Below are 13,811 nucleotides of genomic sequence, written 5' to 3'. Positions count from 1 at the left end.
GTGGTGAAAAACCCCTGGGTAACAGCTGAGGAACTACAACAGGACATTGCAGAGGGGGGAACGCAGGTTTCGTCAGACAATAAGGCGCGCACTACGAGATGAAGGCCTCCATGCCAGAACTCCCAGGCGCACCCCACTTCTGACTACCAGGAACAAGAAAAATAGACACCAGTATGCCAAAAATCATCTGGACAAACCCCAAAGGTTTTGGGAAACTGTTCTATGGAGTGATGAGAAACTCTTTGGGCCTATAAATCAACGTTATGTCTGGAGGAGAAAAAATGAAGCTTACAAAGAGAAGAACACCTTGCCTACTGTTAAGCATGGTGGGGGTGGGTCAATCATGCTCTGGGGCTTTTTCTCTGCCTCAGGTACCGGTTATCTCCAGCGCGTTCACGGCATTATGAATTCTATTTCCTACCAGGATATATTAGCTGTAAATGTCATGAAGTCAGTGACGAAGCTGAGGCTTGGGACACGTTGGACCTTCCAACAGGACAACAATCCCAAGCATACCTCCAAATCAACAGAGTGGTTGCAGAAGAAGGGCTGGAAGACTCTGGAGTGGCCTTCACAGTCGCCAGAACTAAATCCTATAGAAAAGCTGTGGTGGGACTTGAAGAAGGCAGTTGCAGCACGCAAGCCCAAGAATATGAATGAACTGGAGGCCTTTACCCAAGAGGAATGGGCTAAAATACCTGTAGATGGTTGGAAGAAGCTTGTGTCCGGTTATGTATCACCTTTGAAGGATGTCATTACTGCCAAAGGGTGTTCTACTTAGTACTAAAGATGCATGGAACTAGGGGGTTGAATCATATTGTCAATGAGATATTAAGAAAAATGTCCTTTTTTGGTATTTTGTAAAACACAGTGTTACAATTTAAGTTGCATTTGTCTATTTGACACATCTTTATTTGATATGACTATAAACAAAATACGGAATAAATGTCCAACTTGCTAAAACACCAAAATTGTGTGGGGGTTGAATCATTTTGATTACAACTGTAGTGTCAAAGTCATATTAGGAACACTTGCTTTGTTACAGGACTAATTTACAAGTGACTCTTTTGGCAAAACTTTTGTAGGGACAAGTTGGAAGCGAAGTTCTGGTAAAAGACATACACTGAAGAGTTGGTTGAGATTGTTTTAGTGTACATAAGTGAAACAAGAAACAATGTTTGGTTGTACCAACCCAGTGGCTCAGTCCTCTCTGCTTGTCGTTTGACTCGCCCACAATCTCCTCCCACACAGCCGCCGTCCTGTCAAAGGAGCACGAAGCCAGCACTTGTCCAAACTCTGGATGAGCCCAAGTCACTCTCCACACCGATCCACTGTGTGTCTTTGTGCAGAAAGAATACACGACTCACGAACAATTTTTGAATTTTTGTCAAGTCACTCTCCATGAGAAATGGATTCATCTTCAAATACGGCTCATTTTATCATGGCCCATTGGTCCAAAGCCTGACTGCAGTAAATGTAGTATCATCGTTATTACATTTAAAGGCCTACTGAAAGCCACTATTACCAACCACGCAGTCTGATAGTTTATATATCAATGATGAAATATTAACTTTACAACACATGCCAATACGGCCTTTTTAGTTAACTAAATCGCAATTTTAAATTTCCCGCTAAGTGTCGTGATGAAAACGTCGCGGTATGATGACTCGTATGATGACGCCTGCGTTTGACGTCTCGGGTTGTAGCGGACATTATTATCCAGCCCGATCCAAGCTATAAGTAGTCTGCTTTAATCGCATAATCAAACAGTATTCTGGACATCTGTGTTGCTGAATCTTTGGCAATTTGTTCAATTAATAATGGAGAAGTCAAAGTAGAAAGATTGATTGATTGATTGATTGATTGATACTTTTATTAGTAGATTGCACAATACAGTACATATTCCGTTCAACTGACCACTAAATGGTAACACCCCAATAAGTTTTTCAACTTGTTTAAGTCGGGGTCCACGTTAATCAATTCATGGTACAAATATATACTATCAACATAATACAGTCATCACACAGGTTAATCATCATAGTATGTACATTGAATTATTTACATTATTTACAATCCGGGGGGTGGGATGAGGAGCTTTGGTTGATATCAGTACTTCAGTCATCAACAATTGCATCAACAGAGAAATGTGGACATTGAAACAGTGTAGGTCTTATTTAGTAGGATATGTACAGCCAGCAGAGAACATAGTGGGTTCACATAGCATAAGAACAGGTATATACATTAGAAGTACATTTGAGTTGTTTATAATCCGGGGAGATGGGATGTGAATGGAGGAGGGTATTAGTAAAGTGTTGAAGTTGCCTGGAGGTGTTGTTTTAGAGCGGTTTTGAAGGAATATAGAGATGCACTTACTTTTATACCTGTTGGGAGTGCATTCCACATTGATGTGGCATAGAAAGAGAATGAGTTAAGACCTTTGTTAGATCGAAATCTGGGTTTAACGTGGTTTGTGGAGCTCCCCCTGGTGTTGTGGTTATGGCGGTCATTTATGGAGGTGGGCGCTTTTAGCCTTTAGCCACACAAACACAGTCGGTGTTTCCTTGTTTAAAATTCCCGAAGGCGAAGCTTTACTATGGATCAGAGCGGTCAAGCGAACATGGATCCCGACCAAATGTCAACCGGCGTTTTTTGGTGAGAAAATTGTGGTAATAGGTTCGCTCTTACCGGCGACATCAGCAGAGCTTCCAACAGCGTGACTTGCCTCAGAGACACTGGGTCAACACACGTACCCGTGGCCACACCCCTCCGACTTTAGGTACTGATTCATCTCACTAAAACACTAACACAATGGGCAGATAAAGGATTTTCCAGAATTATCATTTTAAATGTGTGTAATAACATCTGCAATCGTCTTTTTTTAATTTTTTTTTAGTACTTTACTCTCAATATCCTCATCCACGAATTTTCATTCTCTCTCAAATTAATGGGGAAATTGTCGCTTTCTTGGTCGTAATAGTTCTTGCTGCTGGAGCCTCACATTATAAACAATGTGAGGATGTGAGGAGCCCTACAACCAGTGACGTCACACGCACGTCTGCTACTTCCGGTAAAGGCGAGGCTGTTTTATTAGCAACCTAAAGTTGCGAACTTTATCGTGGATGTTCTCTACTAAATCCTTTCAGCAAAAATATGGCAATATCGCGAAATGATCAAGTATAACACCTAAAATGGGCCTGCTATCCCCGTTTAAATAAGAAGATCTCATTTCAGTAGGCCTTTAATAACTGTTTAATAAATACAGTTTTGGTCAATTTACTTAGTTGTGATTGAACGTATAAAATAAGCATATATTAATATGACGTATAAACAAGAAACTTTTTAATGTTGACACATAGAATCATCATACTGCTGTGATTATATGCATTCAAGGCTAAGACCAAATGTCGAGATATATATTATGGCCTAAAAATATCGAGACATCAATAAAAGGCCATATTTCCCATCCCCTAATTGAAATACTTTGTATAGTTCAAGACTTACGGTCATTTGAAAACATCACTGCACATCACAATGGCGGCTACAGTTTGGAGTTTAAAGCGCTAAAAAAATTATTAGGGAATGTCCGGCGGGCCAGATTGAAAAGCTTAACGAGCCACATCCGGCCCACGGGTTTTAAATTGCCCAGGTCTGGTGTAAATAGTCAGCTGGGAAAAAAATCAGATAAAAAAAAAAAAAAAGTGATTTGGGCCACGTTGGCCTGCAGTGTAAACTTAGTCTGTGTCTAAGAAAGCCCAGCCTGTACGATTATTCTACACAACTGAATATCTTAGTTGCTCAGACAGTAATGTGTTTATACAAGTTTAGATAGGTGTATGTTGTTATTTTTTATACAAATTTAAATAAGTGTATGTTGTTGTCTTTATTTATTGAGGAAAGACGTTAATGTCTCGTTTTCTTGTTAGCATTCAAGTTAGCTCGCACTTCTGCATTTTTATTTCAAACCGTAACAATAACCGCCGGAAGTTTTACCGTGGTTCATCACGATACCGTTTATCGTCACATCCAGCATGCACACACGCATAGTGGTTACCTTCCAGCTGGCCGTGCAGTGCCATTCTCCATTTTCACTCTTGTCCCAAACCTGCAGAATACATGTTGAATGTTAGCATTCATGTTTTCATCGTCACATCACACACAGTATCCTGTCTTTACACTACAACTTCTTCTACATGCCACAACTTAAAATGTGGCATCACACAAATCAATCATTCTTTATAAGCTGATTTCAAAAGTTACCTGATTTAAAGCAGCGTTGTCCAAACATTTTCACTCATGGCAGTGAAAAATGTCAGCATGCAGGGGCCATTTTGATAGTTTTCATTTTCAAAACCTATACAATATATTAGGGATTTCCGAAAATATCGGACTGCTGATATTATCGGCCGATAAATACTTTAAAAATGTAATATCAGAGGCTACACGGTGGCAGAGGGGTTAGTGCGTCTGCCTCACAATACGAAGGCCCTGCAGTCCTGGGTTCAAATCCAGGCTCGGGATCTTTCTGTGTGGAGTTTGCATGTTCTCCCCGTGAATGCGTGGGTTCCCTCCGGGTACTCCGGCTTCCTCCCACTTCCAAAAACATGCACCTGGGGATAGGTTGATTGGCAACACTAAATTGGCCCTAGTGTGTGAATGTGAGTGTGAATGTTGTCTGTCTATCTGTGTTGGCCCTGCGATGAGGTGGCGACTTGTCCAGGGTGTACCCCGCCTTCCGCCCGATTGTAGCTGAGATAGGCGCCAGCGCCCCCTGCGACCCCACAAGGGAATAAGCGGTAGAAAATGAATGAATGAATGAATGAAGGATCGGTATCGGTTTGAAAAAGTAAAATTGATAACTTTTTAAAAACGCCGCTGAACGGAGTAGTACACGGACGTAGGGAGAAGTACAGAGCGCCAATAAACCTTAGAGGCATTGCCTACGGCTTTTCACACACACAAGTGAATGCCGCGCACACTTGGTCAACAGCCATACAGGTCACACTGAGGTTGGCCGAACAAACAACTTTAACACTGTTACAAATATGCTCCACACTGCGAACCCACACCCAACAAGAATGACAAACACATTTCGGGAGAACATCCGCACCGTAACACAACGAAAAAATACCCAGAACCCCTTGCAACACTAACTTATCGTCTCGATTACTGTAACGTATTATTTTCGGGTCTAGCATTAAAAGATTACAGTTGGTACAAAATGCGGCTGCTAGACTTTTGACAAGAACAAGAAAGTTTGATCACATTACGCCTGTACTGGCTCACCTGCACTGGCTTCCTGTGCACTTAAGATGTGACTTTAAGGTTTTACTAATTACGTATAAAATACTACACGGTCTAGCTCCAGCCTATCTTGCCGATTGTATTGCACCATATGTCCCGGCAAGAAATCTGCGTTCAAAAGACTCCGGCTTATTAGTGATTCCTAGAGCCCAAAAAAAGTCTGCGGGCTATAGAGCGTTTTCCGTTCGGGCTCCAGTACTCTGGACTGCCCTCCCGGTAACAGTTCGAGATGCTATCTCAGTAGAAGCATTTAAGTCTCACCTTAAAACTCATCTGTATACTCTAGCCTTTAAATAGACCTCCTTTTTAGACCAGTTGATCTGCCGCTTCTTTTCTTTCTCCTATGTCCCCCCCCTCCCTTGTGGAGGGGGTCCGGTCCGATGACCATGGATGAAGTACTGGCTGTCCAGAGTCGAGACCCAGGATGGACCGCTCGTCGGGACCCAGGATGGACCGCTCGCCTGTATCGGTTGGGGACATCTCTACGCTGCTGATCCGCCTCCGCTTGAGATGGTCTCCTGTGGAAGGGACTCTCGCTGCTGTCTTGGATCCGCTTTGAACTGAACTCTCGCGGCTGTGTTGGAGCCACTATGGATTGAACTTTCACAGCATCATGTTAGACCCGCTCGACATCCATTGCTTTCGGTCCCCTAGAGGGGGTGGAGTGGCCCACATCTGAGGTCCTCTCCAAGGTTTCTCATAGTCAGCATTGTCACTGGCGTCCCACTGGATGTGAATTCTCCCTGCCCACTGGGTGTGAGTTTTCCTTGCCCTTTTGTGGGTTCTTCCGAGGATGTTGTAGTCGTAAATGATTTGTGCAGTCCTTTGAGACATTTGTGATTTGGGGCTATATAAATAAACATTGATTGATTGATTGATTGATTGATTGATAACTCTTCCGGGACGCTACAGTATACACCCCCAACCCAGCTACCTCCCATCACCTCAACCTCCTCATGCTCTCTCAAGGAGAGCATGTCCCACATTCCAAGCCGCTGTTTTAAGACATGTTAAAAAAAATTATGCACTTTGTGACTTCAATAATAAATATGGCAGTGCCATGTTGGCATTTTTTTTCCATAACTTGAATTGATTTATTTTGGAAAACCATGTTACATTGTTTAATGCATCCAGCGGGACATCGCAACAAAATTAGGCATGACATTGTGTTAATTCCACGACTGTATCGGTATCGGTTATTATCGGAATCGGTAATTAAGAGTTGGACAATATCGGAATATCGGCAAAAAAGCCACTATCGGACACCTCTACAATATATCAAATGTTTTGGGGGCAATGACAGCTTACGAAAAAGCCTGTTTGAGGTGAACCAGAATTGTATTTCAAATAAAGAGGAAGTGAGGGATGAGGGTGGAAGTGTGGCATTCAGCTTGGTGGAGAGGCAGAGTCGGACGTCATCAGCGTAGCAGTAGAAGTTAATGTTACATTTAGGGAATCTATGGCCAAGGAGGAAAAGGGTAAGTAATGAAGAGAAAGGCACTTCAGACAGATCCTGTTGTGACTGCACCATAATCCGATTTAAAGGATTTGAGCTGTGTGAACTACCTACTCAGTGGCCTAGTGCAGGGGTTCTCAAATGGGGGTGCGTGTACCCCTGGGGGTACTTGAAGGTATGCCAAGGGGTACGTGAGATTTTTCAAAAATATTCTAAAAATAGCAACAATTTCTGCTATTTTTCTCCTATTTCTGGGGATGAGGTTGCTGAGGTAGTCAAAAAGCTCCTCGGCGGCAAGGCCCCGGGGGTAGATCAGATCCGCCCGGAGTTCCTTAAGGCTCTGGATGCTGTGGGGCTGTCTTGGTTGACAAGACTCTGCAGCATCGCGTGGACATCGGGGGCGGTACCTCTGGATTGGCAGACCGGCGTGGTGGTCCCTCTCTTTAAGAAGGGGGACCGGAGGGTGTGTTCCAACCATCGTGGGATCACACTCCTCAGCCTTCCCGGTAAGGTTTATTCAGGTGTACTGGAGAGGAGGCTACGCCGGATAGTTGAACCTCGGATCCAGGAGGAACAGTGTGGTTTTCGTCCTGGTCGTGGAACTGTGGACCAGCTCTTTACTCTCGGCAGGGTTCTTGAGGGTGCATGGGAGTTTGCCCAACCAGTCTACATGTGCTTTGTGGACTTGGAGAAGGCATTCGACCGTGTCCCTCGGGAAGTCCTGTGGGGAGTGCTCAGAGAGTATGGGGTATCGGACTGTCTTATTGTGGCGGTCTGCTCCCTGTGTCAGACCTTGGTCCGCATTGCTGGCAGTAAGTCGGACAAGTTTCCAGTGAGGGTTGGACTCCGCCAAGGCTGTCCTTTGTCACCGATTCTGTTCATAACTTTTATGGACAGAATCTCGAGGCGCAGTCAAGGCGTTGAAGGGTTCCGGTTTGGTGGCCGCGGGATTGGGTCTCTGCTTTTTGCAGATGATGTGGTCCTGATGGCTTCATCTGGCCGGGATCTTCAGCTCTCACTGGATCGGTTCGCAGCCGAGTGTGAAGCGACCGGAATGAGAATCAGCACCTCCAAGTCCGAGTCCATGGTTCTCGCCCGGAAAAGGGTGGAGTGCCATCTCCGGGTTGGAGAAAGACCCTGCCCCAAGTGGAGGAGTTCAAGTACCTAGGAGTCTTGCCTGCTTAGGCTGCTGCCACCGCGACCCGACCTCGGATAAGCGGAAGATGATGGATGGATAGCAACAATTCAAAAATCCTTTATAAATATATTTATGGAATAATACTTCAACAATATGAATGTAAGTTGATAAACTGTGAAAAAAAAAATGCAACAATGCAATATTCAGCGTTGACTGCTAGATTTTTTTGTGGACATGTTCCATAAATATTGATGTAAAAGATTTATTTTTTTGTGAAGAAATGTTTAGAATGAAGTTGATGAATCCAGATGGATCTCTATTACAATCCCCAAAGAGGGCACTTTAAGTTGATGATTACTTCTATGTGGAAAAATCTTTGTTTATAATTTAATCACTTGTTTATTTTTCAACAAGTTGTTAGTTATTTGTATATATATTTTTTCCAAATAGTTCAAGAAAGACCACTACAAATGTTATACAATTGAATAAATCAGAAACTGATGACATAGTGCTGTATTTTACTTTGTTATCTCTTTTTTTTTAACCAAAAATACTTTGCCCTTATTAGGGGGTACTTGAATTGAAAAAATGTTCACAAGGGGGTACATCACTGAAAAAAGTTCTGAAAAAAGTTCGAGAACCACTGGTCTAGGTGTTAGAGTGTCCGCCCTGAGATCGGTAGGTCGTGAGTTCAAATCCCAGCCGAGTCATACCAAAGACTATAAAAATGGGACCAATTACCTCCCTGCTAGGCACTCAGCAGTAAGGGTTGGAATTGGGGGTTAAATCACCATAAATGATTCCAGGGCGCGGCACCATTGTTGCCCACTGCTCCCCTCAGCTCCCAGGGGGTGATCAAGGGTGATGGGTCAAACGCAGAGAATAATTTCGCCACAGCTAGTAGTGAAGTGAAGTGAATTATATTTATATAGCGCTTTTCTCAAGTGACTCAAAGCGCTTTACATAGTGACACCCAATATCTAAGTTCCATTTAAACCAGTGTGGGTGGCACTGGGAGCAGGTGGGTCTTGCCCAAGGACACAACGGCAGTAACTAGGATGGCACAAGTGGGAATCGAACCTGCAACCCTCAAGTTGCTGGCACGGCCACTCTACCAACCGAGCTATGAGAGTATGTGTGTGACAATCATTGGTACTTTAACTACTTTACTTTAACTTTTTTTTTGTTGTTGTTTATTGTTCTTCGGTCAATGGTCAACAAAGCAAACAAACAGTTGTACATTCATAGATTGAAAATAAAAAATGTTGCAGACCGAAAGGCTTTAGGCTGAAGTTAAACACTTATTGCGCCTAACCCTATAAACAATTTCAAGTACAAAATAAACTTCCAAAAATTATAAAATGTCCTTTGCACAACTTATTATAAATACACATTATAAACAAAATTATAAACAACATGAAGGTAGTTCAATTTTATACACAGTACAGGCATGTGAAATATCCCTGTGTACATATTAGACCTTTGCACTAATTATATATATAATATATACAAACAATTGTACTTCTATTATTATTTATATCTCATGTTTAATTTTTAATTAACATTAATCATAGTATTAACTACAATGTTGATTCAAGAGTGATATATTTTTTCAAGACATTGGTCTTAAAAGTGTTTTTTAAACTCAGTGCAGCCTTTGCCTAAGGCAAAATATCGAGATATATATCGTCCATCCATCCATCCATCATAATCCGCTTATCCGAGGTCGGGTCGCGGGGGCAACAGCCTAAGCAGGGAAGCCCAGACTTCCTTCTCCCCAGCCACTTCGTCCAGCTCTTCCCGGGGGATCCCGAGGCGTTCCCAGGCCAGCCGGGAGACATAGTCTTCCCAACGTGTCCTGGGTCTTCCCCGTGGCCTCCTACCGGTTGGACGTGCCCTAAACACCTCCCTAGGGAGGCGTTCAGGTAGCATCCTGACCAGATGCCCGAGCCACCTCATCTGGCTCCTCTTGATGTGGAGGAGCAGCGGCTTTACTTTGAGTATATATATATCGTGTATCGCGATATGGCCTAAAAAATATTGAGATATTAAAAAAAAAGACCATATCGCCCAGCCCTACTTTGGTATAATGTTTATTTATTATTTATGTGTTCACTGTTCTGTTACAGAGAACAAGGAAATTGGATAAAATTGCTATGGTATGAACAGGGGTGGGATTAAAAAAGATCTGCTTCTTCCTGCTCCTTTTCGGACGTGTAGTAATGAAACAACTGGAAATGTGTGATGCATCACATTATATCGTAATGCATGTTCCAAATCAGGGGTCACCAACGCGGTGCCCGCGGGCACCAGGTAGCCCGTAAGGACCAGATGAGTCGCCCGCTGGCCTGTTCTAAAAATAGCTCAAATAGCAGCACTTACCAGTGAGCTGCCTCTGTTTTTTAAATTGTATTTATTTACTAGCAAGCTGGTCTCGCTTTGCAGAACATTTTAATTCTAAGAAAGACAAAACTCAAATAGAATTTGAAAATCCAAGAACATGTTTTAAAGACTTGGTCTTCACTTGTTTAAATAAATTCATTTATTTTTTTTACTTTGCTTATTATAACTTTCAGACATACAATTTTTGAGAAAAATACAACCTTAAAAATGATTTTAGAATTTTTAAACACATATACCTTTTAAATTCCTTCCTCTTCCTTTCAGACAATTTAAATCAATGTTCAAGTAAATTTATATTTTTTATTGTAAAGAATAATAAATACATTTTAATTTAATTATTTATTTTAGCTTCTGTTTTTTTAACGAAGAATATTTGTGAAATCTTTTTTCAAACTTATTATGATTAAAATTCAAAAAAATTATTCTGGCAAATCTAGAAACAATTAAAATGGAAGTCTTTTGAATTTCTTTTAAAATTTTTGTTCTGGAAAATCTAGAAGAAATAATGATTCGTCTTTGTTAGAAATATAGCTTGGTCCAATTTGTTATATATTCTAACAAAATGCAGATTGGATTTTAACCTATTTAAAACATGTCATCAAAATTCTAAAATCAATCTTAATCAGGAAAAATTACTACTGTTGTTACATTAATTTTTATTTTTTTATTTTTTTTCAAAAAGATTTTAATCAGCAAGTTTTTTTCTTCTTTTTTTCGGTTGAATTTTGAATTTTAAGAGTTGAAATTGAAGATAAACTATGTTTCAAAATTTTGTTTTCATTTGTTTCCTGTTTTCTCTTCTTCTAAACCGTTCAATTAAGTATTTTTTTCATCATATATTCTCTACAAATAACCTTCCGTAAATGGAAAAAAAATGTACGACGGAATGACAGACAGAAATAACGATTTTTTTTGTATATATATATATAGATTTATTTATTAAAGATAAATTGAGCAAATTGGCTATTTCTGGCAATTTTTTAAAGTGTGTATCAAACTAGTAGCCCTTCAAATTACTCAGTACCCAAGAAGTAACTCTTGGTTTCAAAAAGGTTGGTGACCCCTGTTCCAAATAAACTGAAACTGAACTGAACAAGTCTGGGCTTCCCTGCTTAGGCTGCTGCCCCCGCGATCCCACATTTTGATAAGCAGAAGCAAATGGATGGATAAACTAAACAAGTGTGAAAAGTAATAACCATAACTTACAGCTTTTTTTTCTTATGCCATTATTTAAATTGTTTTTTTGTATTCCGACAACACGTGTAACCTCAAATACCACACAGCTCGTTTATTTTGCACACTTTAAGGGAGCAACAGAAAGAATGCTAACGGCTAACAGGCTAACATGTACCTTAACACTTTGGTCACTGGAACAAGTCGCCATTCTTAGTCCGTGGAAATCATAGGAAACATCATGGATGAGATCTTTATGATCTGCTGCAATGCTGCGTGCCACAAACATCGTTAATGTTATTAGCACAACAGTTTAGGAAGCAAGCTACTTCTTCGAGTGCAACGCTAGCGTCACTACCCGATCAGTTCCGAAAGATTACGTCACTTCCTTTCTGTAAAAAAATTACGACATTTCTGCGATGTTTAATCATTTTTTTTATTTTACCATAATACAACAATAACTTTCCCAGAAGTAAAATGGAACGAAAATAAAAAAAATAATTAATTAATAAATTAATTGTCAGACAGGAAGTGACTGTATCTTCGCGCATGCGTGGACTGATAAAGTATTCTCGTATTAATCAATCAATGTTTACTTATATAGCCCTAAATCACTAGTGTCTCAAAGGGCTGCACAAACCACTACGACATCCTCGGTAGGCCCACATAAGGGCAAGGAAAACTCACACAAAGTGGGACATCGGTGACAATAATGACTATGAGAACCTTGGAGAGGAGGAAAGCAATGGATGTCGAGCGGGTCTAACATGATACTGTGAAAGTTCAATCCATAATGGATCCAACACAGTCGCGAGAGTCCAGTCCAAAGCGGATCCAACACAGCAGCGAGAGTCCCGTTCACAGCGGAGCCAGCAGGAAACCATCCCAAGCGGAGGCGGATCAGCAGCGCAGAGATGTCCCCAGCCGATACACAGGCTAGCAGTACATGCCCACCGGATCGGACCGGACCCCCTCCACAAGGGAGAGTGGGACATAGAAGAAAAAGAAAAGAAACGGCAGATCAACTGGTCTAAAAAGGGAGTCTATTTAAAGGCTAGAGTATACAAATGAGTTTTAAGGTGAGACTTAAATGCTTCTACTGAGGTGGCATCTCGAACTGTTACCGGGAGGGCATTCCAGAGTACTGGAGCCCGAAATGAAAAAGCTCTATAGCCCGCAGACTTTTTTTGGGCTTTGGGAATCACTAATAAGCCGGAGTCCTTTGAACGCAGATTTCTTGCCGGGTAGTAACACTCATTGTCCCAGTTTTAGGACATTAATTTACATGATATTTAAAACAGAATAGGATATGAATAGAGGAAATTATAAATAGCATAGGGTTTTTAAGAATAGATCATATAATAAATATAAAAATAGAATACATTTTGATATAATAAGGGATCCCATCCATTCCTTTTTCTACCGCTTGTCCCTTTCGAGCCTTTATTAATAATTCCACACTACCTTGCTGCAACTCCAGAGTAGAACAAAGTCTAAACCTGGTATCTTAGGTCCAAACCAATGGGGTCCAAACTGCGGCCTGGGGTCCATTTGCGGCCCACAGCTGCGGCACATTCTATTAATCGTGAACGCATCATAATAATCCCTTCAATTCCCCCCAAAAACGGAATAACTCGCTGGAATATAAAGACAATACAACATACATCCCATCTCCCCGGATAATAAATAACCTAATGTAAATAATCAAATGTACTTCTCTGATGTATATACTTGTTCTTATGCTATGTGAACTCACTATGTTCTCTGCTGGCTGTACATATCCTACTAAATAAGACCTACACTGTTTCAATGTCCATTTCTCTGTTGATGCAATTGTTGATGACTGAAGTACTGATATCAACCAAAGCTCCTCATCCCACCCCCCGGATTGTAAATAATGTAAATAATTCAATGTACATACTATGATGATTAACTTGTGTGATGACTGTATTATGCTGATAGTATATATTTGTACCATGAATTGATTAACGTGGACCCCGACTTAAACAAGTTGAAAAATGTGTTTGGGTGTTACCATTTAGTGGTCAATTGTAGGGAATGTACTGAACTAAAAAAAAAGTGTCAATCAATCAATCAATCAATCAATCAATCAAAAAACCTGGATGCATATGCAAAAGTGCATTATATGTATCTGTACAGTAACCATTATTTACTTTTTACTTTTTTTTAAAAAATTGATCTCAACTCTGTACACTGCTGCTGGAATTTTAATTTTCCTGAAGGAACTCTCCTGAAGGAATCAATAAAGTACTATCTATCTACCTATCTATTTTTATCTGCACCTTATTGCTCTTGCGTTCTTATAGAAGCATTTAAGTC

The 13,811-nt window shown here is 40.9% G+C and overlaps 1 protein-coding gene across 1 annotated transcript in view; it reads right to left on the bottom strand.

Annotated features, from left to right (window-relative positions):
• seh1l (SEH1-like (S. cerevisiae)) overlaps positions 1-11,854 on the bottom strand; it is a 34,382-nt gene extending 22,528 nt beyond the window's left edge. Inside the window, exons 1-3 of the mRNA XM_061881702.1 lie at positions 11,650-11,854; positions 4,052-4,102; positions 1,193-1,339 (exon numbers count right to left, since the gene is read on the bottom strand). Coding sequence (XP_061737686.1) covers positions 1,193-1,339; positions 4,052-4,102; positions 11,650-11,760 — 309 coding nt within the window. The 5' untranslated portion in view covers positions 11,761-11,854. The remainder of the gene's footprint in view (positions 1-1,192; positions 1,340-4,051; positions 4,103-11,649) is intronic.
• Between the last annotated feature and the right edge of the window lie 1,957 nt (positions 11,855-13,811).

This window comes from Nerophis ophidion, linkage group LG21 (assembly GCF_033978795.1).
Source record: "Nerophis ophidion isolate RoL-2023_Sa linkage group LG21, RoL_Noph_v1.0, whole genome shotgun sequence".
In the NCBI taxonomy this organism is placed as follows: domain Eukaryota; kingdom Metazoa; phylum Chordata; class Actinopteri; order Syngnathiformes; family Syngnathidae; genus Nerophis; species Nerophis ophidion.
This window is presented reverse-complemented; position numbering and strand designations above follow the sequence as displayed.